At 39.9% G+C, this 27475-nt stretch overlaps 1 protein-coding gene across 19 annotated transcripts in view; it reads right to left on the bottom strand.

The window, feature by feature from the left end:
* epb41 (erythrocyte membrane protein band 4.1) overlaps nt 1–26174 on the bottom strand; it is a 44048-nt gene extending 17874 nt beyond the window's left edge. For 3 of the 19 annotated variants that reach the window (XM_062962819.1, XM_016998800.2, XM_016998801.2), the window contains exons 1-13: nt 12249–12708; nt 11477–11707; nt 10817–10921; nt 9525–9567; nt 7783–7858; nt 7040–7258; nt 6602–6689; nt 5616–5768; nt 4502–4599; nt 4247–4419; nt 2763–2879; nt 2072–2283; nt 1335–1376 (exon numbers count right to left, since the gene is read on the bottom strand). In XM_062962819.1, the coding sequence (XP_062818889.1) occupies nt 1335–1376; nt 2072–2283; nt 2763–2879; nt 4247–4419; nt 4502–4599; nt 5616–5768; nt 6602–6689; nt 7040–7258; nt 7783–7858; nt 9525–9567; nt 10817–10921; nt 11477–11707; nt 12249–12701 (2010 nt within the window). In that variant the 5' untranslated portion in view covers nt 12702–12708. Of the gene's footprint in view, nt 1–1334; nt 1377–2071; nt 2284–2762; nt 2880–4246; nt 4420–4501; nt 4600–5615; nt 5769–6601; nt 6690–7039; nt 7259–7782; nt 7859–9524; nt 9568–10816; nt 10922–11476; nt 11708–12248; nt 12709–20254; nt 20432–26049 lie in introns of those variants that run through there. The other 16 variants (XM_062962821.1, XM_062962828.1, XM_062962830.1 and 13 more) reach the window with 8 other exon arrangements.
* Nucleotides 26175–27475: the final 1301 nt, after the last annotated feature.

The following is a 27475-nucleotide window of genomic DNA, read 5'->3' as shown; positions in this document are numbered from 1 at the left end:
AGGATTTTGCAAATCGGAAAACAAAAAAGGCTAAAAGTAACATTTGGAGAGGTGTGATTATGCCAATTGGGTGTCGAGTATAGAACCACAGGTTTGTGGGGGAAATCGGAGGGATATGTAAGACCTTTCTCATGAATCATAAAAGGATGTAATGAGGTACCATTAAAAAGACAGTCTCCAGAGCCTTCACTGGCTTATTTGCATTTCATGCATTGTCTCCAGTCAACAAATAACTGATCTACTACTTTCCCTGTAGAAGTCTGGGTATTTGAGCAATATAGTTAGTAATGCATTGCATCTAAAAATTATTTGTGAAACTGTGTTGTCGAAGGCTTTTATGGTTGGAATCACTGAGTTGCTGTGAGTTTTCTGGGCTGTCTGGCCATGTTCCAGGAGCATTCTCTCCTGATGTTTCGCCCACATCTATGACAGGCATCCTCTCCTATGCAGGAATCTCCTGTATCCCGTGCAGCTGTGGACAAGTCTCCACAGGGACCCCCAAATGCAGCAGCCTTGCCCAGGCACGAATCAAGGAACACAAAAGACACTCCCAGACTGACTCAACCAGAGGAGTCAGCCACAGCAGAGCACTTGACGAACCAACCTGGACACAGAATATTATTGGAGAACACAGAAATGCTGGACCACTCTCACAACCATCAGAGAAGCCACTGAAATCCACTGGCTAACACCTCCCAACAAAGGCAGGAAGCAGCCAGGCTTGGAAGCTGCAAGGCCGTTCAGTGCTAATCAAGCTGGCCAATTGCAACATTAACACTTGCCTCCAACAGACAAGAGTTCTTTCTTTCTCCCACCCTGGATATCATTCCAGATATATAAACTCCACTTGCCTAGTTTCCAACAGACCTCACAACCTCTGAGATGCTTGCCGTAGATGTGGGCGAAATGTCAGGAGAAAATGCTTCTGGAACATGGCCAGACAGTCCAGAAAACTCACAGCAACCCATTTGTGAAACTATTTGTTAAAATAATATACCGCACCTAAGTTTAAGTTTACAGACATTTTTTCTTACTTTACAATCAAACCTTCTTTCAATTCTCCAAATGCTTATTGTTCACAGTTCTTACAAATGAATCATTCATGTTTTTAAATAAAGAACTGAGAAATATCAAATATAAAATATTCTTTAAAAGGCTTTGAAAATCCTGCTCCAGTCCATTGAGCACAGAGTGGGCTACTCTATAGACAAACAGGAGCTCTGGTTGAGAAGCAAAGCAAATGAAGATGCCGGAACACTGTCTTTTTAAACACATCACAGATGCATGAGTGATATGACAATTTTGCTTGGATGGAAGTGAAAAAATAAGCTAACCTTCCTCATTCTTATTGGTTCTTCCTCTTTTTCTGCACGCTGCTGTTTTGTGATAAGTAAAAGAAGACAAAAAGTGTGTTTATTGACTCAATTTTGAAACGGATGTTTTAGCTTTCCTCTTCTTTTTAAAAATAAGAATGCAAAAAAACTTAATACAACCCACATAATTTTGATCACCACTTAGGGTGGCACTGATACTTCAATAGGGATACGTTACGGTGAAAAGTCAGGTGGCAGAAACATTTTTTGTTTGGTTAGTAGGGCTTTAGAGACAGCTTGGTTTCAAAAACAGATCTTTGTTTTTGAAGTGCTATACAAACATGCAGTCAACGCACATGCGGTTAAGAAACAAGTGACACCATATATATATTACAGGAATAATTTGCAAGTTCAACATAATAAGTGACAACATATATATCTTGATCCTGATGAAGGACAGGTCTGTGTGAACTCCCTAACCCAAGAGAGAAGCACTGTTGTCACTGAATTGTGGGTCTTGACCCCGAATAGCATCCCCTTTGCTTAATGTTGGGGTCACGAAAAATTTGGAAACAGTAAAATATCTCACCACCCACTTACACAAATATGTCAGCAACAACACGCAGTGTTTACATTGGACTGAAGAAAATGCTTCAGCTGTACTCCAAGAAAAGGAAAACCATCCTGTTTAGCAATTATTTCATACTTTTCTTGTGTGCACCGGTACATACATGGTCAACAGTGATGGTCTAACACACCTGGACTCCTTCGGTTAACTCTGCTTTTGATTTCTCTGCTGGAGCTTCTTCTACTTTTACTTCTTTCCTAGTGGTTTCCTTCTCAGGTTTAGTGACTGCTGGTTCCTTGTTATCAGGTACAGGAGGTGACGTTGGCTCAGCCAAGTGACTCTGAGCAATGGCTGGCGCAGACGTCGGGCGTGGGCTTCGGTCAGGTGTAACCACTGCTACTGCTGAGTAGAAACAGGGGTGGGATTTTTTAGTCAAGAGTGAAAAAGAAATGCAAGATCCCACCACCACCAAGGACAAACGGAAAAGAAGGAAAATATCTGAAGTAGTGCAAAAGGAAGATGTGCAAAGCAGTTGAAATATTTAGGATATACAGCTCTCCTGCATCTGTTAACAATAAACAAAAACACAAAGTACCCTATGGATCAAGCATGGGCAAACTTGGGCCCTCTCTCCAGGTGCTTTGGACTCCAAATCCCACCATTCCTAACAGCCTCAGGCCCCTTCCTTTTCCCCCTCAGCTGCTTAAGCTATCTTTTTTTCCCACCCTATGAGGAAAAGACACATGCCAGAACACGTGTCAGAGTTGGAGGCTATGCCTCATCTTAAGAAAGGCCGGCTTGGTTTTATGAAAGGATAGAAAGCTCACTGCAGACGAAGGAGGAGCGAAAGAGAAAACCAGAGCTACTACCCACAGCGATACCTGGCTTCTCCTGAAATTGTTCCACAGGCTCTGATTCCGCAACCCCAACCAACACCACATGCTCCTGCTTCTCCTCCTCTACTGGTCTGAACTCAATTTTTTGAGAGTCACGCTTAGCTGAGGAAATTGTGCACATGTTACAGAATATCCAGAATATTTATTATTTATTTATTTGCCCCGTTTATACCCTGCCCTTCTCCACCCCAAAGGGGACTTAGGGCGGCTTGCACATGGAATACAGTATTTTATTTATTTACGACTCTTTTATCTTGCCTTTCTCATCCCCGGAGGGGAATCAAGGCGGCTTCACAACATAGGCAATGCTTTTATAAACATACTACAATAAGAACAACCATACCATTAAAACAACTAAAAGCATTTGAATCCATACAACAAATTAAATCACGTGATCTATAGGCGTAGTCCGGGGCCGTTCCATAAGTATAATGCTGTAAATGTCAGGAGTGGATAACTTGCTCTTTTTTCTGTTAATTTTTCAGTTTGACAGCCAATTTCTACCCCTTCTGGTGCACATATGATGGCTTATCATTAACAGGATACACTAATTAGATAGTATTTAATATTTCAGGATAATTTTGAGATACTTTTAGGAACGTTCCTGAATTCTGGATTATCACATCAGCAGGGGAACTGCCAGAACTTTGTACTGTCATATGAAAACACTATTTATATTATTCAGCAGTGTATGAAGATATGGGGATGCGGTGGAAGATTATTGGGTTCCAAGGATCTTTGTTCCTCCATGCCACACATAATTCATCCCTTTATGAAACCAATTTATTTATGAATCTTAAATAGTAAATTAAATAATAATAATAATAATAATAATAATAATAATAGAGTCTCACTTATCCAACGTAAACGGGCCGGCAGAACGTTGGATAAGTGAATATGTTGAATAATAAGGAGAGATTAAGGAAAAGCCTATTAAACATCAAATTAGATTATGATTTTACAAATTAAGCACCAAAACATCATGTTATACAACAAATTTTACAGAAAAATTAGTTCAATACACAGTAATGCTATGTAGTAATTACTGTATTTACGGATTTAGCACCAAAATATCACGATGTATTGAAAACATTGGCTACAAAAATGCGTTGGATAATCCAGAACGTTGGCTAAGTGAGTGTTGGATAAGTGAGACTCTACTGTAATAATAATTTTATTCTTGTACCCCGCCTTTATCTCCCTGCAGGGACTCAGGGTGGCTTACAAATGCAAAAGAATATACATACAAAAACATCAAATACCGAAAATGCACAAATGAAAAATTAAAACATACAATTAAAATTAAAATAAATTAAAAACATCCCTAGAAGAAATGTGAGCATCTATAGACACCATACATGGTGGAGGGTTGGACTAAATGACCCTTGTGGTCTCTTCCAACTCAATGCAGCTAAAGCTCAGAGTTCAATAAACCTACAAATTAAGTATAACAAAGTCCAGATACTCACCACCATCGAGGCTTCGAGAGGCCCTCTTACTTGCTGTCCGCTCAAACTGAGGTGCGGGCCTGTCAATCAGAGCGCTGGCTTGCCTCGTCTGCGCTTGTGTCCGGCCGCTGTAACGGAACTTGGAGCCCAGCACCAGGAACCTGCTCTTGGGAATGGCTTCGGTGGAGGTTAACCTAGAAGGCACACAGGTATGTTTGAATTTTACTTCATTTTCAATAATACACCATTTTTAATTGGCATTAGAAAGAGGCATACCTGAAAAATGTGTGATGCTCAACACAGACCTTCCAGAGTTTCTTTGCCGCCCGATAACTAGGAAGCTTGAATCCAATTGTGCTTTCGTATTGTTCTTGCTAAAGAGAGGACAGGTGAAGAGTCAATCACATTAGCACAAAGGATGTTCACTGTTTGATGACTTATTGCACAAGATTTCCCTAGCCTAAAATGATACATTTTAATATATTGGGATTATGGTTCCCGTCCCCTTGATCTGGTCATGTAAGTGTTATTTATTGTTATAGTTGTATTATTTTACTTTGTTTAATAATGTGTTATTATGTTGTTATGTAATGTTTGTGTTGTTTTTATTACTGTAAACCGCCCTGAGTCCCATCTGGGAGATAGGGCGGTATATAGATAAAGTTCTATTATTACAGTAGAGTCTCACTTATCCAACACTCGCTTATCCAACATTCTGGATTATCCAACGCATTTTTGTAGTCAGTGTTTTCAATACATCGTTATATTTTGGTGCTAAATTTGTAAATACAGTAATTACTTCTTAGCATTACTGCATATTGAACTACTTTTTCTGTCAAATTTGTTGTATAACACATTGTTTTGGTGCTTAATTTGTAAAATCATAACCTAATGATGTTTAATATGCTTTTCCTTAATCCCTCCTTATCATCCAACATATTCGCTTATCCAACGTTCTGCTGGCCCGTTTATGTTGGATAAGGGAGACTCTACTGTATTATTATTATTATTATTATTATTATTATTGCTTGATTCAGTTAGTATCTAAGTGTTTTGGACTTCAACTCCCACAATTCCTGGCCTCAGGCCCTTTCCTTTTCCCCCTCAGCCGCTTAAGCGGCTGAGGGGGAAAAGGAAGGGGCCTGAGGCCAGGAATTATGGGAGTTGAAGTCCAAAACACCTGCATGGCCAAAGTTTGCCCATACCTGGTCTAGATGGACACCGAGATATCCTTCCAATTCCCTATTTCTATACTGGGAAATGAACACTGCTGATAGTTTACAAATCTACAAATCCAAGGATGTGATTGCGGGAACAGTACATTCTTTCCCGAGACAAAAGGCAGACACAGGAAACTGGGAAGGCAATACTCTACGCTTGTAAAGCCTACCTCGCCAGGCCGGATCTTGATAAAAAAGCTGCTGCGCTTGTACGAAATCTTCAATACTTTAGGCCAAGGGAAACGGTTGATTCGCAATTTGTCTTTGTAGACAAGGAGGCCGCTGGAACAGACGCCCAAAGTGATATCCACACCTTCAAGGTCCTATCAGAAGAAAACAGTTTCATTTCAGGCGCTTGCAGTTTCAATTGTTATTCTATGTCATGTCCATTTATTTATTTATTTATTTATTAGGAACATTTATATCCCGCCCTTCTCACCCCGAAGAGGACTCAGGGTGGCTTACAAGTTATGTTTACATACAATATATTATATTATTAACATAGAACAATATAAGCACTATATATCACTATATTGTACTATAACATTATACTGTAATATTAGTAATATTACATGTAGTATAAATATACAATTAATAGAGTATTATTATTATATTGTATTAGATTATATTATTATTATTATTATTATTATTATTATTATTATTATTATTATTATTATTATTATGTCACAACAGGCTGGATTAAGTAACTGTAAACGGATGCCACAATACATCCCATGTTGTATGCAATTATATTATTAGAATTTGGGTTGCAGCCGTATCAGCCTATGAACCAGACAGGCTGAGAAACCCCTTGGGTTTCCTTCTATATTTACTACATCATAATCTTACAATTTATATGGGAGAACTGATTAAAGGTTGAAAACAAAAATATGAGAACGATTTCCTTCAATGAAAGGAAATAAATGAATATCATATTTTTAAAATAATAATAATAATAATAATAATAATAATAACAACAACTTTATTTTTATACCCCGCCCCATCTCCCCGAAGGGACTTGGGGCGGCTTACATGGGGCCAGGCCCGATAAAACAAACAAATAACAGTAACAAAGCAATAAAACAATTATCCCAGTAAAAAACATCAACATCAATAAAAACAATCATTAAAATCAATATATATATATATATTTTACCTTGGCTTGATGAAGATCAACTCCATACATGGATAGCTTTTTGGCATTCTCAAGAAACTCAAGATCAGCTTGAGCTGGAGTCATAGATCTATAAAATAAAATGGAAAGGATACAACTGAGCTATTTACTTCTCTTGCAATTTATTTTAAAAGTGTTTTCAGATACTTATTAAACTTAGTAACCATATTTCACAAAAGAACGATACACGAAAAATTGGTTCTGAAAACCTAAATTTCTCCTATTTCTTCAATATTAGTTCTTTAGCACCATTATATTTATTATTTGTTTGTATAGTTGTTTGTTTCTTATAATCTAGACTCATTTTATGAAAGAGAATTTCAGTACATCCCAGGAGTATCTATTTGACATATAGACTCACAAATGAGCAATTAGATTGGAATAATGTGGGTCTTTATAGCTAACAGACCGGACACTTACCTGTATGTTTTATGTAGCTCCATAACCTTGTCTTCCAGATCCTTTGTCTGGTTTGGGGCCAGCTTGAATTCAGTGACATAATCTGCACTATGGAGATCTGGGTCGTAGTCTCCTAGCTCAGACTGGATTGTGTAAGAACCCAGCAAAGCTAACGTGGCAAAAGAGCAAGGAAGTCGACCGCTGATGATGTCTTTCCTTAGTTGCAGACACAAGTAGTATCTAGAAGGATGAAAAAGGGGGGCATTGTCACACATGGTTCAAAATTTCAGTTAAAGCAGTAGTTAAACATGCAGCTTGGCTCGCTGACTCAAGAGATGTACAGTTCGCTTTCTATGCCAATATGCAGCTTGGCTCACTTACGCGAGCAACCTCTACATAGTTCGATTCCTATGCCAATACTTGAACAGCCTATTGTCCGGTTTTGGAGCCAATACACAGCTTGGCTCACTTGCTTGAGTGACCTATAGTCCAGTTTCCCTTTTGAAGCAAGGGGCCCGCCAGCGCCGGTAGGAAAGGCTTCACCCTCCCCGGGGCTTGCAAGGGGGAGAAAGGCCACTTAACTATTAAAAGCAGCAATGGGCTGGGTAAACAAACAAATAAACAATTTTTCCACAAAACAGCAAGTCCACGATAAGTGAACCACGTAGTAGCGTGGGAACACTGTACTTCATATTTATCACATCTATAGGCCTCCCAAATAAAAGTATGATTTGATTGTTAGTTTTCCTGAGAAAATTACAAACCTTGTTATATCCTCTGTCAGCTGAGCTGGATCTGGAGGATAAAACTTGACATTAAAGGTAAAATCCCAGGGGCCTCCTGCAATTAAGAAGAGATTGGCTGTGAGTTTTTATTTTGAGAGCAGGGGATGCCCTCCAGAAACCACTGACCTACAGCTTCTATAAGCCTTAGTCGTTGTTCATACTGGTTGTTGGTTAATGCAACTTCAAGTTCTATAATGTTTAGAAGGCCCATCCAATCCTCCCACTTCTTTATATTGTAGTACCATTTTAAAATAATATAAATTACAGCATGAAATTCTTGGCAATTTGGTTTGCTAGACATTGGAGATCACTTGCAGCCCATGATTTTTCCTAATACAAAAATGAGGACAATCACAAAGTAAAAATAGATACATGATTGTGTCATAAGAAGATTTTGTTCTAGAAAAGGACAGCATTAAGGCCAACTGCAGCTTGCCCTTACTATTTTCTGTTATAAAGGAACTCAATTATGTTTGGTCTTTATCTATGTGCAATTAATGCTTTGTATTATTCCTGAACACTCCCTTTGACACTTGAACTCCAGAATATATTTTGTTCTGGAAATACAAGCATGGAAAGCTGCCAAGAGCAATATCCAGGTTGTAAATGTCACTGCAGGGTCAAAGCAAGCGTGTACGTGCTTCCTCCATTGATTAGATTAAGGGAAGCCTACCGGACCGATTAAGGAAAGCCTAAAACCCAGCAAAACAGCAAAGGCACCGTTACACTGGCCAATCTAGAAAGCTACTGCCAGAAGTGCTTGAGCTAAGCTTCTGCATTCATGTTGGCTCAAAGATCCACAAGACAGAAGTAATAATAATAATAATAATAATAAGACCATCCCGTTCTCTGAGGAAAGTGGCGAAAAGCAATAACATAGTCCAGATTATTGTAAAAGAAGCTCCAATCCCTTCTATTCTGCTCATCAGAGCACTGCTTCTGGCTTTGTGAAAACCACAAGAAATAATGGTATTGGCTCTTTGTCAACTTTGCCCCTCCCTCCAGCTGTTTTGAACTTCAACTCCCACAATTCCTAACAGCCTACCGGTTGTTAGGAATTGTGGGAGTCAAAGTCCAAAATACCCGGAGGGTCAAAGTTTGCCTATGCCTAGACTAAGCTCACTATTTTCGCCACTCTTCTCAGAGAGAAAGAGTGGCTTCTGATTTGACAAAGAGTTAAGGTATAGGAGTTACAATAAACTATGGATAAGCTGAATCAAATTTCTAAATTTATACATGAATGTATACAGTACATGAGGCCCCGGTGGCGCAGCAGGTTAAACCACTGAGTTGCTGAACTTGCTGACCGAAAGGTCGGCAGTTCAAATCTGGGCAGCGGGGTGAGCTCTCGCTGTTAGCCCCAGCTTCTGCCAAGCTAACAGTTCGAAAACATGCAAATATGAGTACAATAAATAGGTACCGCTCCGACGGGAAGTTAACAGAGCTCCATGCAGTCATGCCAGCTACATGACCTTGGAGGCGTCTATGGACAATGCCAGCTCTTTGGCTTAGAAATGGAGATGAGTACCGACCCCCAGAGTCGGACACGACTGGACTTAATGTCAGGGGAAAACCTTTACCCTATACAGTACATACTGTTTAAAATGTATGTTGATCCTTTCCACCACTCTTACACGAATGTCAGCAATGCTGAGTGTTAATATACCAAAGCCACAAATAAAAACCTACGATTTTAAAGAGAAAAGAGGCAAGGTACGTACCATGAACCTGTCTTTTAATCTCTTTGGCAGCATCCATCCAGATCTGTAAGAATATGGCAGCAATTACTCAGGATTACATTTATCAACTATTAGAAAGAACATTAAAATGTATTGTCCTAGAGTTAAAACAGCAACAGTGGATAATAATTGGACTATTTTAGAGTGCAGTAAATGTAAACACAGATCGATGGTTCACCATTATGAACCGGATTGCAGCTTAACTCTAAAAAAAGCTTTGGTGGTCACATCAGTCATACAAATCCTATAAACATACATATTCTGGCAATATAAATGTGTAAAGGGGATAGAATGAGGTTACCTGCTTTTCTCCCCACACAACTTAACTTGGAAAACAGGTCTGCTGAGGTGAAAGAATAGCCTACTTACCCCTCTAAGCCTCTTAATCTCATCTTTCTCAGCCTACACTACATTTTGTTCTATGTGTTAGTAGCATATCTATACTTAGGTTTAATAGGAAGTGCTTTAAAAGTGTGCCTGCCTACTAAGAACAGGTTGCTTACAAGAAAACGGGGTTCTTCAAATGGTTGTCTGTGAACTCACACAAATGGTTGTCTGAGCATGCACAGAGCATCATTCAGAACCGTCCAGAACTGTTATATAAGTTTATGGGCAGTAGCCCTACCCACCCTAACCACCACTATATAGCGCCTTCCTTCTTAAATCATGGGTCACAAACCCATTTGAAAGTCCCCTAAATTAATGTGGGAGTTGTTAAAAATTTGTGTAGCTTGCCACCCAGTGGCCATTTTAGACATTTACAAAAATCTGTTAGCAACAACATGCAGCAAATCCTTCAGATATACTTGCTTAAAAAGCTGGATGGGATTGAAATTAGCCTGGTCCAGGAAAAAGGGATGGATCATGACTGTATTGCTGTGAAGAAGGATGGACTTGCTCCCCTTGCTCTTTCTGATTGTACAGGCACCTCTGCTGATGTCAAAACAGGGTGCCCATGACAGCCAGGAGCTCACACAGAACTCTGAGTCCAGCTGAGAGCAATGGCAACACACTCATGATCCATCCCTTTTTCCTTGACCAGTCCAATTTTTTTAATAACACTTCTGGCATAAGGAACAATGTTGGAAACGACTTGGGGGGGGGGGGGTCTCAGTACATCATTTTCTCCAGTATGGAGCAAAACTGTACTACTTTTTCTAAAATGTTAATAATCAATATTGTTCTGTCCGCACATTAAAAACCCTCCCTTAGTTAAATGCTTAAGCAGCCCTTTAAAAAGAAGACAACAGACCCATTTTATGCACTGTTCTTACCTTGGAGGTTGGGGTATCCCATATGGCCAGTCCAAAATAGTCTTCTTCCAAAAGATTGAGGTGATCACATACTTTCTTAAGGAGATCCTGCCCTTTGGCATGTTTCTGCACACAAATAACAATATGTGACACCCGATTCCCTTGCTTTCTGCATTTCAAGTTCAACACTAGAGCAGGGCTGCACAACTGCCATAGAGTAAGGAGCCAAAATGAAAGTAGGCTAAGCCTCTTTGGGCCGCAGATAGGTTTTTAGCACATTTTATGCAGCATGTTATGCAGGCCTACACTAGAAGCATTTCATTCCACAGAAACCAAATTAACTTTTTAGACCTACTAAATATAATGCGCATTATCTTTATACAGATTCTTTCATTAAGATAATCCTCTTGGATGCTATTACTCTGGAGAACGTTGAGGAAATTATTTCTATTCGAGGAAAAACATTTAGACAAACCCAAAGTATATTTGCCATGATATTGAAAATCCTGGGGCAAAGGAGAAAAAAAAACCCCTAAGCATAGAGAGAAGATATCCCTTCCCCTGTATTCTTTAACTTCTCTCCCTGTCAGGAACAACAAAGGCCCTAAACTGAGCAGAGAATATACTCTTACAAAAGGTATCTGATGTTTGCTTGTTTTAGGAAACATATCCTATACTTACATCCAAAGAACATTCAAAAAGTGTGTCATCCAATAAAGTAATCTTGCAATGCATGCTGTTTCTGGGTCTTCTTGTTGTTTTCTGAACACCTTTTACTTCTTTGTCAGCTTTCACCCTGGTGTTGCCTTTTTTCTCTTCCGTATTGGAGCACTTCACCTGTTCGTCCTCCTCCTTAGTTTCAAAATCTCTATTCTCTGTATCTTGATCTTCTCTCCTGTCTTCCTGAGCTGGCTGAAGTCAAAGAAAAGAATCAGCAAAACCTTTTTTAAAACAAAGAAAACATGGCCTGATAGCATGTAATAATCAGTGCTATATCTATATAAATATTACCAAGTGTTTGTTTTTTGTCATGCTTGAAAATGACTTGGCTCATAGTAAGGAGGGAAACAAATATTAATAGATAAGAATCTCTATGGCATGGGAATCCATTAACTCCAATTTAAGCATTTGTTGTGATTGATATATTAGAATTTAATGTATACACTGTGTCGTTCTGAGACTAAGAGATTTATCTTTCATAAAACATGGAATGCATGTTTTTCATTCTAGAGATTAAGTCTAAGAATCTAAGAATAAATATTTATCTTGCAACATTAGTCTAAGTAAAATAACCTTTGCCTAATCCTATAAGACAGGGCAGGTAGCAAATAAATGACAATTTAAACACTCTGAACCCACTGACTGGCCATTAGCAGACTGCCTCAACAATAATGGGCTATGGTCAAATAAAGTAAACAGAAGTAAAAAGAAAACCAATTTATGCCATATTTACCTGTGTTTCTGCACTGCTAAGTGAGTGAAGATCTAAAGATGGGTCAGTTCTGAGCTCAGGCTCGGGAGCTGCAATTGGGGCTTTCAGCAGAATCTCTTCATTGAGATCAGCATCAAGATCTGCCTCTTTCTGGTCTCCTTCACCGTGTTCCTTTGCTTCTGTCTCGTTGCCTTCTTCCTCGGAGACCTGAGACTTGGGCCTCTTGAGGAATGATGAAAACAGCCGGGACAGACCTCGGCTTTCAGAAGTGCGCTCTTTGTTTTTGCTTTGGTCTTCTCGTGTGGGAGTGCCACTATCCGATGCTTTAGACTTCTTTTTGGATTGATTCTCTCTCTCAGGTGCTTTCTCCAAGGAAGCTTCCTGTGTTCCACTCTTGGCAGCTACCTCCTCTTCTTTTGACGGCTGCTGCTTAGGAGTTTCAGCCTCTGCTGATAAGTTCTTTTCGGTCGTCATGATAGTTCTGCAGACAGAAATAAAAAACTTAACTGATTAATTTCTACATGCTTTGCAACATCTCTCTCCAGAAGTAGCATTGTTCATCTATCACTTGTTTTGGTACCACCAAAACAAAATACAGAAGCTGCTTAAATGCAGAACCAGTCACTCGCCTGCAATTATCATCAACTGAATGTAAAGTAATTAAATGTGCGTATGTTTTTGTGTGATGCCTTAATTTAGGCCTACTGCTGTACTACAGTGCACTCTATAGTTTTGTTGCAACACAAATGGTTTGATTTATTGATCTTTCGAAGAATGTGTATATATGGACAAGTTTTGACAATATCATGTGTACTGATGGTAGTTGAGAATAAATTGAGATATTACAGTAAATTTCATTTCTTACTATCTTTCTCCTCTTCTTCACCCTGCAATTGTATTCCTAAAACACCATTAACTTGTAAGACGTAGGGTAGGACTAAGCAGCTCCACCGTAGAAATTGATTTTTAAAAAGTGCTCCATGAGTCAAAAAGATTGGGAACCACTGTCCTAAAGCTTCCACAATAATAACGTTGCAGGCTGTATCAGGCTGGCCCAAGGGTAGACAGTGACTTGCATAGAATAGCAGAAATTTGAGACTGAGGGTTCAAGTCCAACTTTCTGTTCACAATAATAGTTACTATCTTCCTCTTTCACAGAAATGCTTTTGCAATCGCATTTCCTGAGGTTAAGTGATTTTAAGAATACACTTCCTTTACACAACCACCCTTTAAAATGGTATGAAAAAGAAAGAGCCGAAAGAGAATAATATTTCTGAAGATAGCTTTTTCTTTTAAGGAGCTGCTATTTCATGGTATCAGTGATGCAATGTTTTTCATAGTTACTGAAAAAGGTGCAAGTCACATATACAGTATTTATTTATAGAATATTCATGTATTTATAAAATGCCAAGAGCTTACTGCACGTTAATTTAGCAATCCATACCCCATTCCTATAACAGGCTGCTATACTTATGTCCATATTTCAGATGAAAGGCTCAGAAACCAGTGGCTCACCGTAAGAGGACCTAATAAATGTAAAGACTTCCTGGCCAGATAAGTTAAGGAAGTTATTTATATTTATTTATATCTTGATGTAGAACAAATTTAATTGCTTCATATGCATCTTAATTGCTTATATTAACAGATAAATATAAAATTCCTACTTAGACGAGGGAAACATTTGTGATTTTAGTCCCCTAGAATGGATTCACTGCTTTCCTTTAATAACTATGGGGGGAAAAACATTTGAAGTAGGGGTTTTGAGGAGTTAACATGTTGTATATTCAAGGTTTTTTTTCTAAATTGAGACCAGACATTTCAGTTCCAGTTTTGGAAAGCTACAATTTTAGTCTTTCATCTTACAATTAAAAACATTTTTCAAACAAAATACAAGCCGAAAGAGTTCATTCTCTAAATCATAGAAAATTTCACAATCATTTCAATTACTCTCGCAGACAACTTTCTCCCCCCCCCCACTATATTATAGTATAAATACATTAAATTTAAAATATGTACACATCAATACAAAGTTATATGAAAACAATATATATAAATAATGTAAGCATAGCAATGCATTATTTACAACACCAGAGAGAGAGGAATCATTCTTAACTATTATACCACCCAAAATCAGAGCATCTTTCTCCTTGTAATTCTACTGAGCTCAGCTTTTGTTTATTTATTACAGTGCTTGATTGATAGAACATCCTGCTTTGCTACTTGGAACCTATACAATTCACTTGGGAAAATACAAACAAAACGTTGTGTCTAACAAATCTCTAACAATCTACCACTCAAGTCTTTGAAGTGGAGAATAAGAATATTGGTTTACATGCAGTTAGAGCCCCAATGTTATTTCAACAAAGCATAACAAGAAACTCCCAAGCAGCAAGCGGATTATCTTTCCAGTTTTAAAATAACCCAATAAACAAAGTATTATTGTAGAATTAGCTGTTTAGACTGGCACAATATGTTGACAGGATATGTACCTTTAAAATAAACCCCACTGAGTTAGATGAATGAATGCTTGCATGTCATCCTGGCACTCACATTACACATTTGCTTTCTACAAGGAAGCAATTTAGCAAGGGAAAAAAAACCATGCAGAGTTTTTGGCAAAATCAAAGAATCATAGAACATACGGTAGTTATAAGAGGCTCAGCAGTACTAAACCATTTTAGTTGTATGTAGTATATAAATTATATTCAACAGTTTCAGGAATTCAATATTTCAGTTCTGAATAAAGGTAAAGGTTTTCCCCTGACATTAAGTCTAGTCGAGCCCGACTCTGGGGGTTGGTGCTCATCTCCATTTCTAAGCCAAAGAGCCAGCATTGTCCGTAGACACCTCCAAGGTCATGTGGCCACGGGCATGACTACATGGAGTGGCATTACCTTCCCACCGGAGCTGTACCTATTGATCTACTCACATTTGAAAGTTCAGCAGCTTAGTGATTTAAACCACTGCGTCACCGGGGCTCTCAATTTTGAACAAGTTCTAATATATTTAAATATCTCTACATGCTACGATAAAATATCTAACTTGTGCATGTCTGTGTTAAATTTGTGCATGTCTGTTAAACTGTGTACGTTTAGTTCTCTAATTCACCAGCACAACCACCCAGTGAACAATCCATCCCAATATACAAATGTGTTTCTTTTCTCTTTGTTCTTACCATTAAATCTAAATTTCCCTTTCCCTTTTGTTTAAGACGTCTTTTCCACTACAGACCCAGCTGATTCAGAATTCCCTAATGCACCGATGATCCCTGCCAGCTGCCCTATTAAGCTTCTTTTCACTTTGCATTAAAAAGCATCAACTGGGAAATGGTTAACATCTCTGGTGGCATATATGGGAACCTCAAAGGCAGAAGTTGCCAAGCAGACAAGAGGAGCATATGTTGTGCCTGTTTTAGGCAAGCTTCTGGTTGTTTAGTTTCTCTGTTGTTCCATGTCAAAAACAAGGCAACTACTGACAATCCGAGGTTTTCAATTTCAACATCTATGCAGGTTTACTTAGAAATATATTCTATAGTATTTGATAAAGATCAATGTAGTTGTATGTACACTGCATTTTAAGCTAAGTTGCTACTGAGATGTTTATTCAGAGGAAACATTACATCCATAATCAATAACATTTCATAAAATACAACACAGAAGAAAACCATTGTCATTTAACTTATATGAAAAAATGAGTTATCTCACAATATTGCTACTAAATGTCAATGGCCTGAATTCCTCAGTGAAGAGAAGGATAATATTACATCTAATTAAATCCAACTGCCCAGATATTACCTACTTGCAAGAGACTAATAGGTATAGAACAAATCAGAGCATTTTATGTCATAGCTGCTTAGCTAAACACTTCTGTGCAGCTTGGTCATCCGAAGCAAAAGAAACAGGAATCTTTCTATCAGTGGGCTATACTTTTGAAATCACTTGGATTCTTTGGGACCCAGACAGACAATTTCTCTATCTAAAGGGTAAGCAAAATGCTCACAATTTGTTCTTGTTATACAGTACTACGGTTCAGGGCCAAAATGCTTTTTTTTACTCATATGTTTTCCAGGTTAGCAGACTTTGCTGATGAGGAACTGTTACTGGGAAGCAACTCTGATAGGATGGTGGACACTAGCAACAATATGTGCCATACAAGGTAAACAATTTGATCTGTTTGGGATGATCTCTTAACATTTGGTTGATGTTTATCCTTGAATCTATTATTTTAAGATACTAAATTTTGCCTCAACGTGGAGAAGTTTAACAGGAGGAAGCAACAGACTTGGACTTAATTCTTGGAAGTTTTAACTTCCAACAAAGGTAAAATGTTTTCACAGGACTACAATTTGCAAGTTTTACCTATACCACACTTACAAGTTTTTCCAGATGAAACATCACAGAGACTCTTTGAGAAATGCAATGTTCTTTGTCTAAAAATGGAGTGGTTAACTTCACAAGGGACAAGGATATCAAAAGAAGTTACTTTTCTGTTGTTAATGGAGTTAAAATTGTATTCCCTGTCTTTTATTGCCCTTTGTCCTCACATGGCCGATAAGGAGGGGTTTCTGCCTGCACTGAAATCTCTCAATGCCATCTTAACTGTTAACTAACAAACTAACATCTGGAACAGAATGTAGGTCGATGACTCTTCACCTTTTTCCCCTCAATGATTTTAACACCTTTGCCTGTTAAAGAAGCCAGTGAGGCTTTGAATGCTTGCAAGATACATTTCTGCATTTTGACTGGTGACTAAAGGCATTGTTTTTACGTGGATTTTGATGTGTTTTGCTATATGGCCAACACGGCTACCACTGAATATATTCAGCAGTTGGAATTATCTTATTAACCCAAGATTGCATCATTAAACAAAATTCGGGCAGCTGGCTCAACCGATAAAGCTGCCAGTGGACTCAAGATAATGGGGATATTTGCAAAACGCCTGTATTCTATATTCGGGGGGGGGGGGGGGGGTATTTCTGAATAACACTTTCTCTCCTGAACCCTTATTTTATAGCCTGATATATTTCTTTAAGGTAAGAATGTGTTACTTATAAATATAAAACCTTTACTACAAGCGGATAACAATTTAAAGTAATGAATATATCAGAAGGTTTACAGGAAGTTAAAGCCTCAGATGCTATGCAAGACTATGTTTATTAACACATGTCTGAGTTCCCTTTGGGGGACATAAAGCAGGGTATGTTTACGTTGTTGGAGCAAAAATGTCAAAAAGTGTTAGGAAACCCATGACATACAAGACTGTGTAGGCAAAATCCCACTTCAGTGGACACTCTGCATAATGTGCTGGCTATGTACTGGTGTAGCTGTGTACCTTCATGATGTTGCTGACCTCTGGCGACCTGAAGGCAAACCTATCTCAAGATTTATTCAGAAGGGTTTGCCATTACCATCCTCTGAAGCCAAGATACTTTGATTTGCCTGAGATCACCTAATAGGTTTCCTCTGGCAAGTGAAGATTTGAATCTAATAGTCCAACATTCAAAACACAATCCCATGCTGGCTCTTCAGTGTCGTGGTTCAAGTGTTGAAGGAGGACTAGCCTAACACATCTGTTTTGCTTTACCACACATAACAGAGTTAAACCGGTACACCTCACTCCATTTTAGGATATCAATATCTGAATTAAAATGTATTTGAGTCTTTTAGAAAAAACAGCTTGAACACGGAACTACACACATTTAAGTTGATCGGCTTCTGTGCACTTGAGGCTTCTAAACTGAAGCTCTCCTCCATTCAAAACGAAATGCCATTCACTAAACATGCCTACAATGTTGTCACAGTCCCATGAACAAATTCAACTACAAAGTTTGGACAAACAATGTAAAGAATGAATTGACAATCCATTCTGGATGTGGACAAATCCCTACTAATATTGACATCCTGACAAGGCTTCAATAGAAGAGAAAACCAACTTAACACAGTAATAATAATAAGTAAAGAAATGAACTGACAATCCATTCTGGACATGGATACATCCCTACTACTATTGACATCCTCACGAGGTTTAAATAGAAGAGGAGGAAACAAACTTAACTGGCTAATATAACAATAATAATATGCAAATAAATGAACTGACAATCCATTCTGGACATGGATACATCCCTACTACTACTGACATCCTAGAAGAGAAGGAAACCAACATAACTAATATAATAATTAGAAATGAACTGACAATCTATTCTTGTTGTGGATGCATCCCTACTACTATTGACATCAATATACGAAAAAGAAACCAACATAACTAATATAATAATATGCAAATAAATGAACCGACAATCCCTTCTGGATGTGGATACATCCCTACTACTATTGTCATCAATATATGAGAAGGAAACCAACATAATATAATACGTAAATAAATGAACTGGACGTGGATGCAACCCTACTACTATTGACATCATGAGACTAGAAAGAAACCAACGTAACTAATATAATAATATGTAAATAAATGAACCAACAATCCCTTGTGGCCGTGGATGCATCCCTACTACTATTGACATCAAGAGATGAGATGGAAACCAACATAACTCATATAATAATACGTAAATAAATGAACTGGACGTGGGAGCATCCCTACTACTATTGACATCAAGAGACGAGATGGAAACCAACATAACTCATATAATAATACATACCGTGTTTCCCCGAAAATAAGACAGTGTCTTATATTAATTTTTGCTCCCAAAGATTCGCTAGGTCTTATTTTCAGGGGATGTCTTATTTTTCCATCAAGAATTCACATTTAATGTGGAACAAAAAATTGAACATTTATTATATACTGTACAGTAGTTGTCATCACAAACCAGCATAACCAGACAAACTGTGAATCCTATCAAGAATTTCTTGTTACTACCATTATTTCCATGTACAACAATCTATGGTACATACATTTACCGATCCTGCATGCTCTGGTGTTCTGTTCGGCGAGCATGCTTCCAAAGAAAACCTTTGCTAGGTCTTACTTTCAGGGGAGGCCTTATATTTAGCAATTCAGCAAAACCTCTACTAGGTCTTATTTTCCGGGGATGTCTTATTTTAGGGGAAACAGGGTAAATAAATGAACTGGACGTGGATGCATCCCTACTACTATTGACATCAAGAGACGAAATGGAAACCAACACAACTCATATAACAATATGTAAATAAATGAACTGGACGTGGATGCCTCATCCCTACTACTATTGACATCAAGAGACGAGATGGAAACCAACATAACTCATATAATAATAAGTAAATAAATGAACTGGACGTGGATGCCTCATCCCTACTACTATTGACATCAAGAGACGAAATGGAAACCAACACAACTCATATAACAATATGTAAATAAATGAACTGGACGTGGATGCATCATCCCTACTACTATTGACATCAAGAGACGAAATGGAAACCAACACAACTCATATAACAATACGTAAATAAATGAAGTGGCCGTGGATGCATCATCCCTACTACTATTGACATCAAGAGACAAGAAAGAAACCAACATAATATAATAATCCGTAAATAAATGAAGTGGCCGTGGATGCCTCATCCCTACTACTATGGACATCCTGAGGAGTCTGTGTGTGGGCAGGAGAGGAGAGAGGGCGGCTGGGTTTGTGTGTGTGTGTGCAAGAGCCCACCCCCAGGAGCAGCAGGAGGGCCTTGTACCCACCCCGTGCGTGTCCTTCGTGGGCCAGGCCCCTCCCCCTCCCCTGTCCACCTGCGCCGCCGCCGCTTTGTTTCCTCCCTCCCCCCCCCTCCCTCGGGCTGCTTATTACACAACGGTGAGCAGGAGGAGGAGGAGGAGGGGGGGGCTGTCATCTCCATCTTTGCGGCCGGCCAGGGCAGCCTCTTCCTCTCAGTGTGACACACGAGCCACGCCACGCATCCCCGCCATCTCTCTCCCGCTCCGCGGCCTTTAATCTGCCCTCCTCCCCTCCCTCCGTCCCTCCCTCACGCTGAGGCCTCGACCCACATCTCCACCGCGGCCTTCTCCGGCGGAAAGGCGCACCGACTACACACCTGTCGACAAGGCCTCGCCTTCCGCCGTGGATGGAGGCCGGCTTCGCCCCGCAGAGGAACGCAAGGCCCGCGGATGCGGAGGGATGGACGGAAACAGGCCACGGATCGCCCTCGGCTCTCCGCCTCGCTCTCTCCCCTCACAGCCTTCTCCCTCGCCTCATAACATAGTAGTAAATTTCCATTGGTCGAGACAAAAGGGCGGGGACTCTGTCCGGCTCGCTCATTGGCTGAGAGGAAGAGCGGGGAGATGAGGGACAAGCGAAAAAGAGAGGGAGGGCTGCTTTTTTTTTTTTGCTGCTATTTGTGGCGGGACGAAGCGAGAGGAATGAGCATGCGCGAAGCGACGGTGGGAGGGGGGGCTTCTGCGGAGGTTCGAGGCCAAAACAAAAGCGCGCGCCCCCTAGAGGCCGCCCGGGCGAAGGTGTGAAAAGGAGGAGGAGGAGGGAGAGGAGCGCGCTCGCGCATGCGCCCTCCGCTTTGCCTTCCAGGAATAACAATAAAATAAAATAAATAATAATAATAAGTAAAATAATAAAAAGATAATAATAATAATAAATAAAATAATAAAAAGACAATAATAATAACAGTATAATAAAATAATAATAAATAAAATAATAAAAAGACAATAATAATAACAGTATAATAATAAAATAATAATAAATAAAATAATAAAAAGACAATAATAACAGTATAATAATAAAATAATAATAAATAATGATGATGATAATAATAATGGTTTTCTGTGAGTTTCCCAGGCTTCCTGGCCATATTCCAGATGCATTCTCTCCTGACATTTCGCCCACATCTGTAGCAGCCATCCTTAGAGGTTGTGAGGTCTGTTGGAAACCAGACAGGTGAGGTTTATGCATCTGGGGGAATCCTTTCTTAGGAGTTGTTAGCTGGCCCTGATTGTTTCCTGTCTGGAATTCCCATTTTCTGAATGTTGTTCGCCTCCAAACAAAGGATTCCCCCAGGCAGGAAGCAGCCAGCCTTTGAAGCTGCAAGGCTATTCAGTGCTAATAAACAAACAAGAGTTCTTTCTTTCTCCTGCCCTGGACATCATTCCACAGATATATTCCAAAGATGTGTGTGTGTGTGTATACACACACACACACACACACACTCCACTTGCCTCACTTCCAACAGACCTCTGAAGATGCCATTAGCTACAGATGCAGGTGAAACATCAGGAGAGAATGCTGCTGGAACATGGCCATACAGCCTGGAAAACTCACACGCAAATCGACACGCTTCGTGGGTGAAACGATCCATAGAACTGCGTGTGCAACTAATTTGGAGAGAAGCCTGCGACTCTCAATGCATTATATTTATATTTATGTTTATTTATACCCTCTTTTATCTCTCCCGAAAGAGACTCAAAGCGGCTGACATCAAAAGCATGGCCACATAATTTGAAAATATGCAAAGATGCAGGCCTTGAAAGAAAATTACACATAATTAGTCTTAAAAATCAGTCCCTTGGATGTGTGGACAGAACTTTTGCAGACCCCCTGCTCTGGGCCTTAAGACCAATCTCAGAGAATAGAAGTGATTTGCAGGCACGGACAGCGCATTTCTACCTGTGTTTTCTCCGTTTTCCAAGAGGAAAGAGAGAGGAAGGAGCCCCGGGAGGGTTTCCCTTGAGCGCCATGTGTGTGCCTGCCGGGCCAGCTGCCTCCCCATCTGCATAAAGACTCAATCCCGTCCCGTCCGCCCGCTAATGGGTCTCGGTGGCCGCAGACATCGCCGCGGGAGAGAGCCGCCAATCACAAAAGACCATCCGTGTGTGTCGCCGGGAGGGAAAAGCACGCAGATGCAGACCCCCCATGTCTTGGAGGCCTTGGATGGGAAATGTTTGGGGTAATGCACATTAATAATGGCAGCCCCGCTGCAAAATAAAGACGTTTGGCCGTGTTAAGCAGACCCGGCGCCTGACAGCTCCTTCAATGGGAGGAAGCCTTTGCAAGAGGCAGAGACGGCGCCGAAATAAGGGGGTCGTGGGTCCGCCCAGCTCCCCATCCCGCACGAAAACAAACGCCGGGATTGAAATGACACGATTACAAACAGTGATTTCTCCCAGGGCTCATAGTTAAGAGGATAGAGAGGTGAGGGGATTAGGATGAAAGAAAGAGCGCCGAGCAAAGGCATCGGAGACGGTGATCGGAGGGACAAAAGCACCGGGGAAGCCGAGGACGAAGAGCCGGGCCTCCATCCAGGATGCCAAGCAGGGCCCGTCCAGGCCGTACTATTATCCCGGTTTGTAGCCGAATATCCGGATCTGTGCATGTCTGTATGGGCCCATCCAGACCGTACTTTTATCCCAGTTTGTAGCCAAATATCCGGATCTTTGCATGTCTGTATGAGCCCATCCAGACCATACTTTTCTCCCGGTTTGTAGCCGAATATCTGGATCTTTGCATGTCTGTATGAGCCCATCCAGACCGTACTTTTATCCCAGAGCTCCTACAGCAATTTCTACAAAAGGCAAAAAAACACGAGCTTTCCAGGTGCGGGAATATCCCGGTTTGTAGTCGAATATCTGGATCTTTGCATAACTATATGGGCCCATCCAGACCATACTTTTATCTCAAAGCTCCTGCAGCAACCACGAGGGTGGCTAGGCGCCGTTCCCTGTAAACTCGGAAGCACTTCTACAAAAGGCAAAAAAACACGAACCTTCCAGGTGTGAGAATATCCCGGTTTGTAGCCAGTGGCCATCTTGGGAGCCTCTAAATACCGGAACAAAGCAGCAAGTCTGGGCAACGGAGGCAGAAATCCCAGGGCCAACAGGTCGGTATGTGGACCTTTTCTGAAGCCCTGGGGTTTTTGCCCCAGTTTAAAACCCGTGATTTTGTGCTGCCTGGAAGCGCCCTGAGAAAACAGCAACGAGACGAAGCCACTACTAGACCAGGAACAGAAAGAGAACCTTGCAATGCACACTGTTTACATCAGGCCTGGGCCAACTTCGGCCCTCCCTCCAGGAGCCTTGACTCCAACTCGCACAATTCCTAACGGCCTGACCTTTATTTCCTCCAGAATCGCAACACAACCGCCATGCAGTTCCCCACAAGAAGGTTTCTTTGCAGCGAGGATTTTATGAGCGGCGAAAATGCTGCAGAGCTCATAACAAAATAATGAGGATTGACTCCGGCTGCCTCTTGTGGTCTGGAACATGAAAAGCAAAAGGACATTATTCCGGAGCTATAAATAACCACTTTGCATTCAAAGACCGGCCGGCCGGCCGTGGGAAATCGCAGCCTCCAAAGCAGGGCAGGTCCGGCCAAGGAGGGGCTTGGAAACCCCGGCCGAGCCCAGGCCGTGGCTCTCAGCCTCCCTGGACCAAACTGGGCAAAAATAATGTGCAGAAACACACTTGGTACACGGGCAGGCTTTGCGGGTGATTGACCGTAACAAATAATACCAAACTGATATGACCCAACATCCACAAACAAACAAGGCCCTTTGCAAATAACCCGGGCATTGCCGAGTACCCAAGCTAATATATACACCGTATATAAGTCCCCCTTGGCTTATACTTGGGTGAGGGTCCTGGTTGGCTTATATTCGGGTCAGCTTATACTCAAGCTAATATATACATACCGTATATACTCGAGTATAAGCCAAATTTTTCAGCCCTTTTTTATGAGTGAAAAAGTCCCCCTTGGCTTATACTCGGGTGAGGGTCCTGGTTGGCTTATATTCGGGTCAGCTTATACTCAAATATATACCCAAGCTAATATATACATACCATATATACTCGAGTATAAGCCAAGTTTTTTAGCCCTTTTTTAGGAGTGTAAAAGTCCCCCTTGGCTTATACTCGGGTGAGGGTCCTGGTTGGCTTATATTCGGGTCAGCTTATACTCAAATATATACCCAAGCTAATATATACATACCGTATATACTCGAGTATAAGCCAAGTTTTTTAGCCCTTTTTTAGGAGTGAAAAAGTCCCCCTCGGCTTATACTCGGGTGCGGGTCCTGGTTGGCTTATATTCGGGTCAGCTTATACTCAAATATATACCCAAGCTAATATATACATACCATATATACTCGAGTATAAGCCAAGTTTTTTAGCCCTTTTTTAGGAGTGAAAAAGTCCCCCTCGGCTTATACTCGGGTGCGGGTCCTGGTTGGCTTATATTCGGGTCAGCTTATACTCAAGCTAATATATGCATACCGTATATACTTGAGTATAAGCTGAGTTTTCAGCCCTTTTTTAGCACTGAAAAAGTCCCCCTTGGCTTATACTCGGGTGAGGGTCCTGGTTGGCTTATATTCGGGTCAGCTTATACTCAAGCTAATATATACATACCGTATATACTCGAGTATAAGCCGAGTTTTTCAGCCCTTTTTTAGCACTGAAAAAGTCCTCCTTGGCTTATACTCAGGTGAGGGTCCTGGTTGGCTTATATTCGGGTCAGCTTATTGCTCAGTTCACGTTAGTGACATTACTAGCTGTCTTGCGTATTATTCTTGATGGAAAGCCGTGCTATAAATACAGCCATAAATGAATGTATAACCGACACAGTCTCGACTATTTCCTCTTATGTGATGAATGGTGAACAACACGCAGTTGGGAAAGGTTTAAACTTGGCAAGAAGAGGATTCGAAAACCAAGAGTCAGTCCCGAAGAAGTCTACATTGACTCCTAAGGAAGGCCATTATCCGTGTTATAATAATACTAGCTGTGCCCGGCCACGTGTTACTGTGGCTAGGACTTAATTTTTCTTTTCTTTTTGTTGTATGAACATACAGGCGTGGATGAGAGGTTGTGCTGTCAATTTTCAAGGTTGTAGGGCATTTAGTTTAGTTGTTTTGTCCAGTGCCATGATTCCATTACCCTATCTATCTATCTATCTATCTATCTATCTATCTATATATACACTAGCTGTGCCTGGCCACGCGTTGCTGTGGCAAAGTGGTGGTGGTATTGGTTAAAAGTTGTTGTGGGATTTTTATTTGACGTTATTTGTATTTTTTTAATTAATTTTATTGTAACTTATCTTTTTTTATTTATTATATTTTATTATTTTGTTGTATTGTTTTTAGTTATTTTGTTGTAGTATTTTATTGTATTAATTTTTAGTGTTTTTTATTATTTTTTATTGTATTATTTGTATTTATTTTATTTTTTATTCTTTTATTAACACTGGGCTCAGTGGGTTGCTAGGAGACCAAGCGGGCAGAGCTTAGCCTTCTAACTGGCAGCAATTGGATAAAAACAATTATTGCTCTCCCTCTAATTAGGACTTTATTTTTCTTTGCTTTTTGTTGTATCAACCTAGAGGCATAGATGATGGGTTGTAGTTTTGTTGTTTTGTGGGTCGCCGTGATGCCATCACTCTTTTATATACATAGATATACTAGCTGTGCCCGGCCACGCGTTGCTGTGGCTAAGACTTTATTTTTCTTTTCTTTTTGTTGTATGAACATAGAGGCGTGGATGAGAGGTTGTGCTGTCCATTTTCAAGGTTGTGGGGCGTTTAGTTGTTTTGTCCGGTGCCGCGATTCCATTACCCTTTTATATATATAGATAGATAGATGCAGAAACAGCCAGGTTATTTCTGTCCTCGTGCTATCCTACCGGCATTAACAAAAGGCTATTTTGGTCCTAATGCAGATTGGCATTAACCCAGTTAACGGGATAACGGTGACTTCTTGTATGTGAGAAAGGCAAACAACTCCATCCTTGGCTTCCTATTGTACTTACTCCGGCCTCCCTCGAGCCAGGCTCGTCCTGTCCGAAAGTGCTTTTCCGCACTCGTTCGGAATGTAATCGAGCGCGTACTCACCCAAAATTGATCCAATCCGAGGAGCCACCAAAGGTGAGACGGCAGGATCCATCGGAATCACATCGGCGACACATAGGAAAGGAAGGAGAGAGGAGACAGGTTTCTTAGCCAAACATTGTAATTTCACCATCACGCAAATAACGGTTAGGTAAAATAAAGGTTAAGTCCCGTCATGTCCGGCTCCATTTCTAAACCAAAGAGCCAGCGTTGTCCTTAGACATGACTGCATGGAGTGCTGTTACCTTCCCGCCAACAGGAGCGGTACCTATTGCTCTACTCACATTTGCATGTTTCCAAACTGCTAGGTTGGCCAAAGCTGGGGCTAACAGTGGGAGCTCACCCCGCTCCCCGGATTCAAACCTGTAACCTTTCAGTCCACAAGTTCAGCAGCTCAGTGCTTGAAAATGCTGCACCATTGGGGGCTGCATATGTACTTAGTATGTTTATATTTTACATTTTAACTATGTTTATTGGGCTCGTCCCCATGCAAGCTGCCCCGAGTCCCTTCAGGGAGATGGAAGCGGGGTACGAAAATATTATCATTATTATTATTGACACAAAGACACAGTATGACACAGCAAACGAGATATATATGATGGATTTTGTTTCATTATTATTATTATTATTATTATTTTATTATTATTATCATTATTAATATTAACTCAAAGACACAGTATGACACAGCAAACAAGATATATATGCTGGATTTCATTTCATTATTATTCTCATTATTTTTTTATTATTATTATCATTATTCTTATAATTATTGACACAAAAACACAGTATGACACACCAAATGAAATATATATGCTGGATTTCATTTCATTATTATTATCATTATTACTTTTATTATTATTACCATTATTATTATTATTGATACAAAGACACAGTATGACACACCAAATGAGATTTATATGCTAGATTTCGTTTTGTTATTATTATTATTATTATTATTCTCATCATCATTATTTTTATTATTGACACAAAGACACAGTATGATACAGCAAATGAGATAAATGTGCTGGATTTTGTTTTGTTGTTATTATTATTATTATTAACAGGAAGACACAGGAAGACACAGCAAACGAGATAAATATGCTGGATTTCGTTTCATTATTATTATCATTATTATTATTATCATCATTGACACAAAGACACAGTATGACACAGCAAACGAGATATATATGCTGGATTTCTTTTCATTATTATTATTATTATATTATTATTATTATTATTATTATTATCATTATTATTATCATTGGCACAAAGACACAGTATGAAACAGCAAACGAGATATATATGCTGGATTTCATTTCGTTATTATTATTATTATTATTATCAACACAACAACGTTGTATGGCACAGCAAACAAGATAGATATGCTGGATTTCGTTTCGCAAAACCACAAGTCGAACACTTCCCAAGT

This window comes from Anolis carolinensis, unplaced genomic scaffold (assembly GCF_035594765.1).
Source record: "Anolis carolinensis isolate JA03-04 unplaced genomic scaffold, rAnoCar3.1.pri scaffold_10, whole genome shotgun sequence".
Taxonomy (NCBI): Eukaryota; Metazoa; Chordata; class Lepidosauria; order Squamata; family Dactyloidae; genus Anolis; species Anolis carolinensis.
Note: the sequence above shows the minus strand (reverse complement) of the source record. Positions and strands in the feature narration are given on the sequence as shown.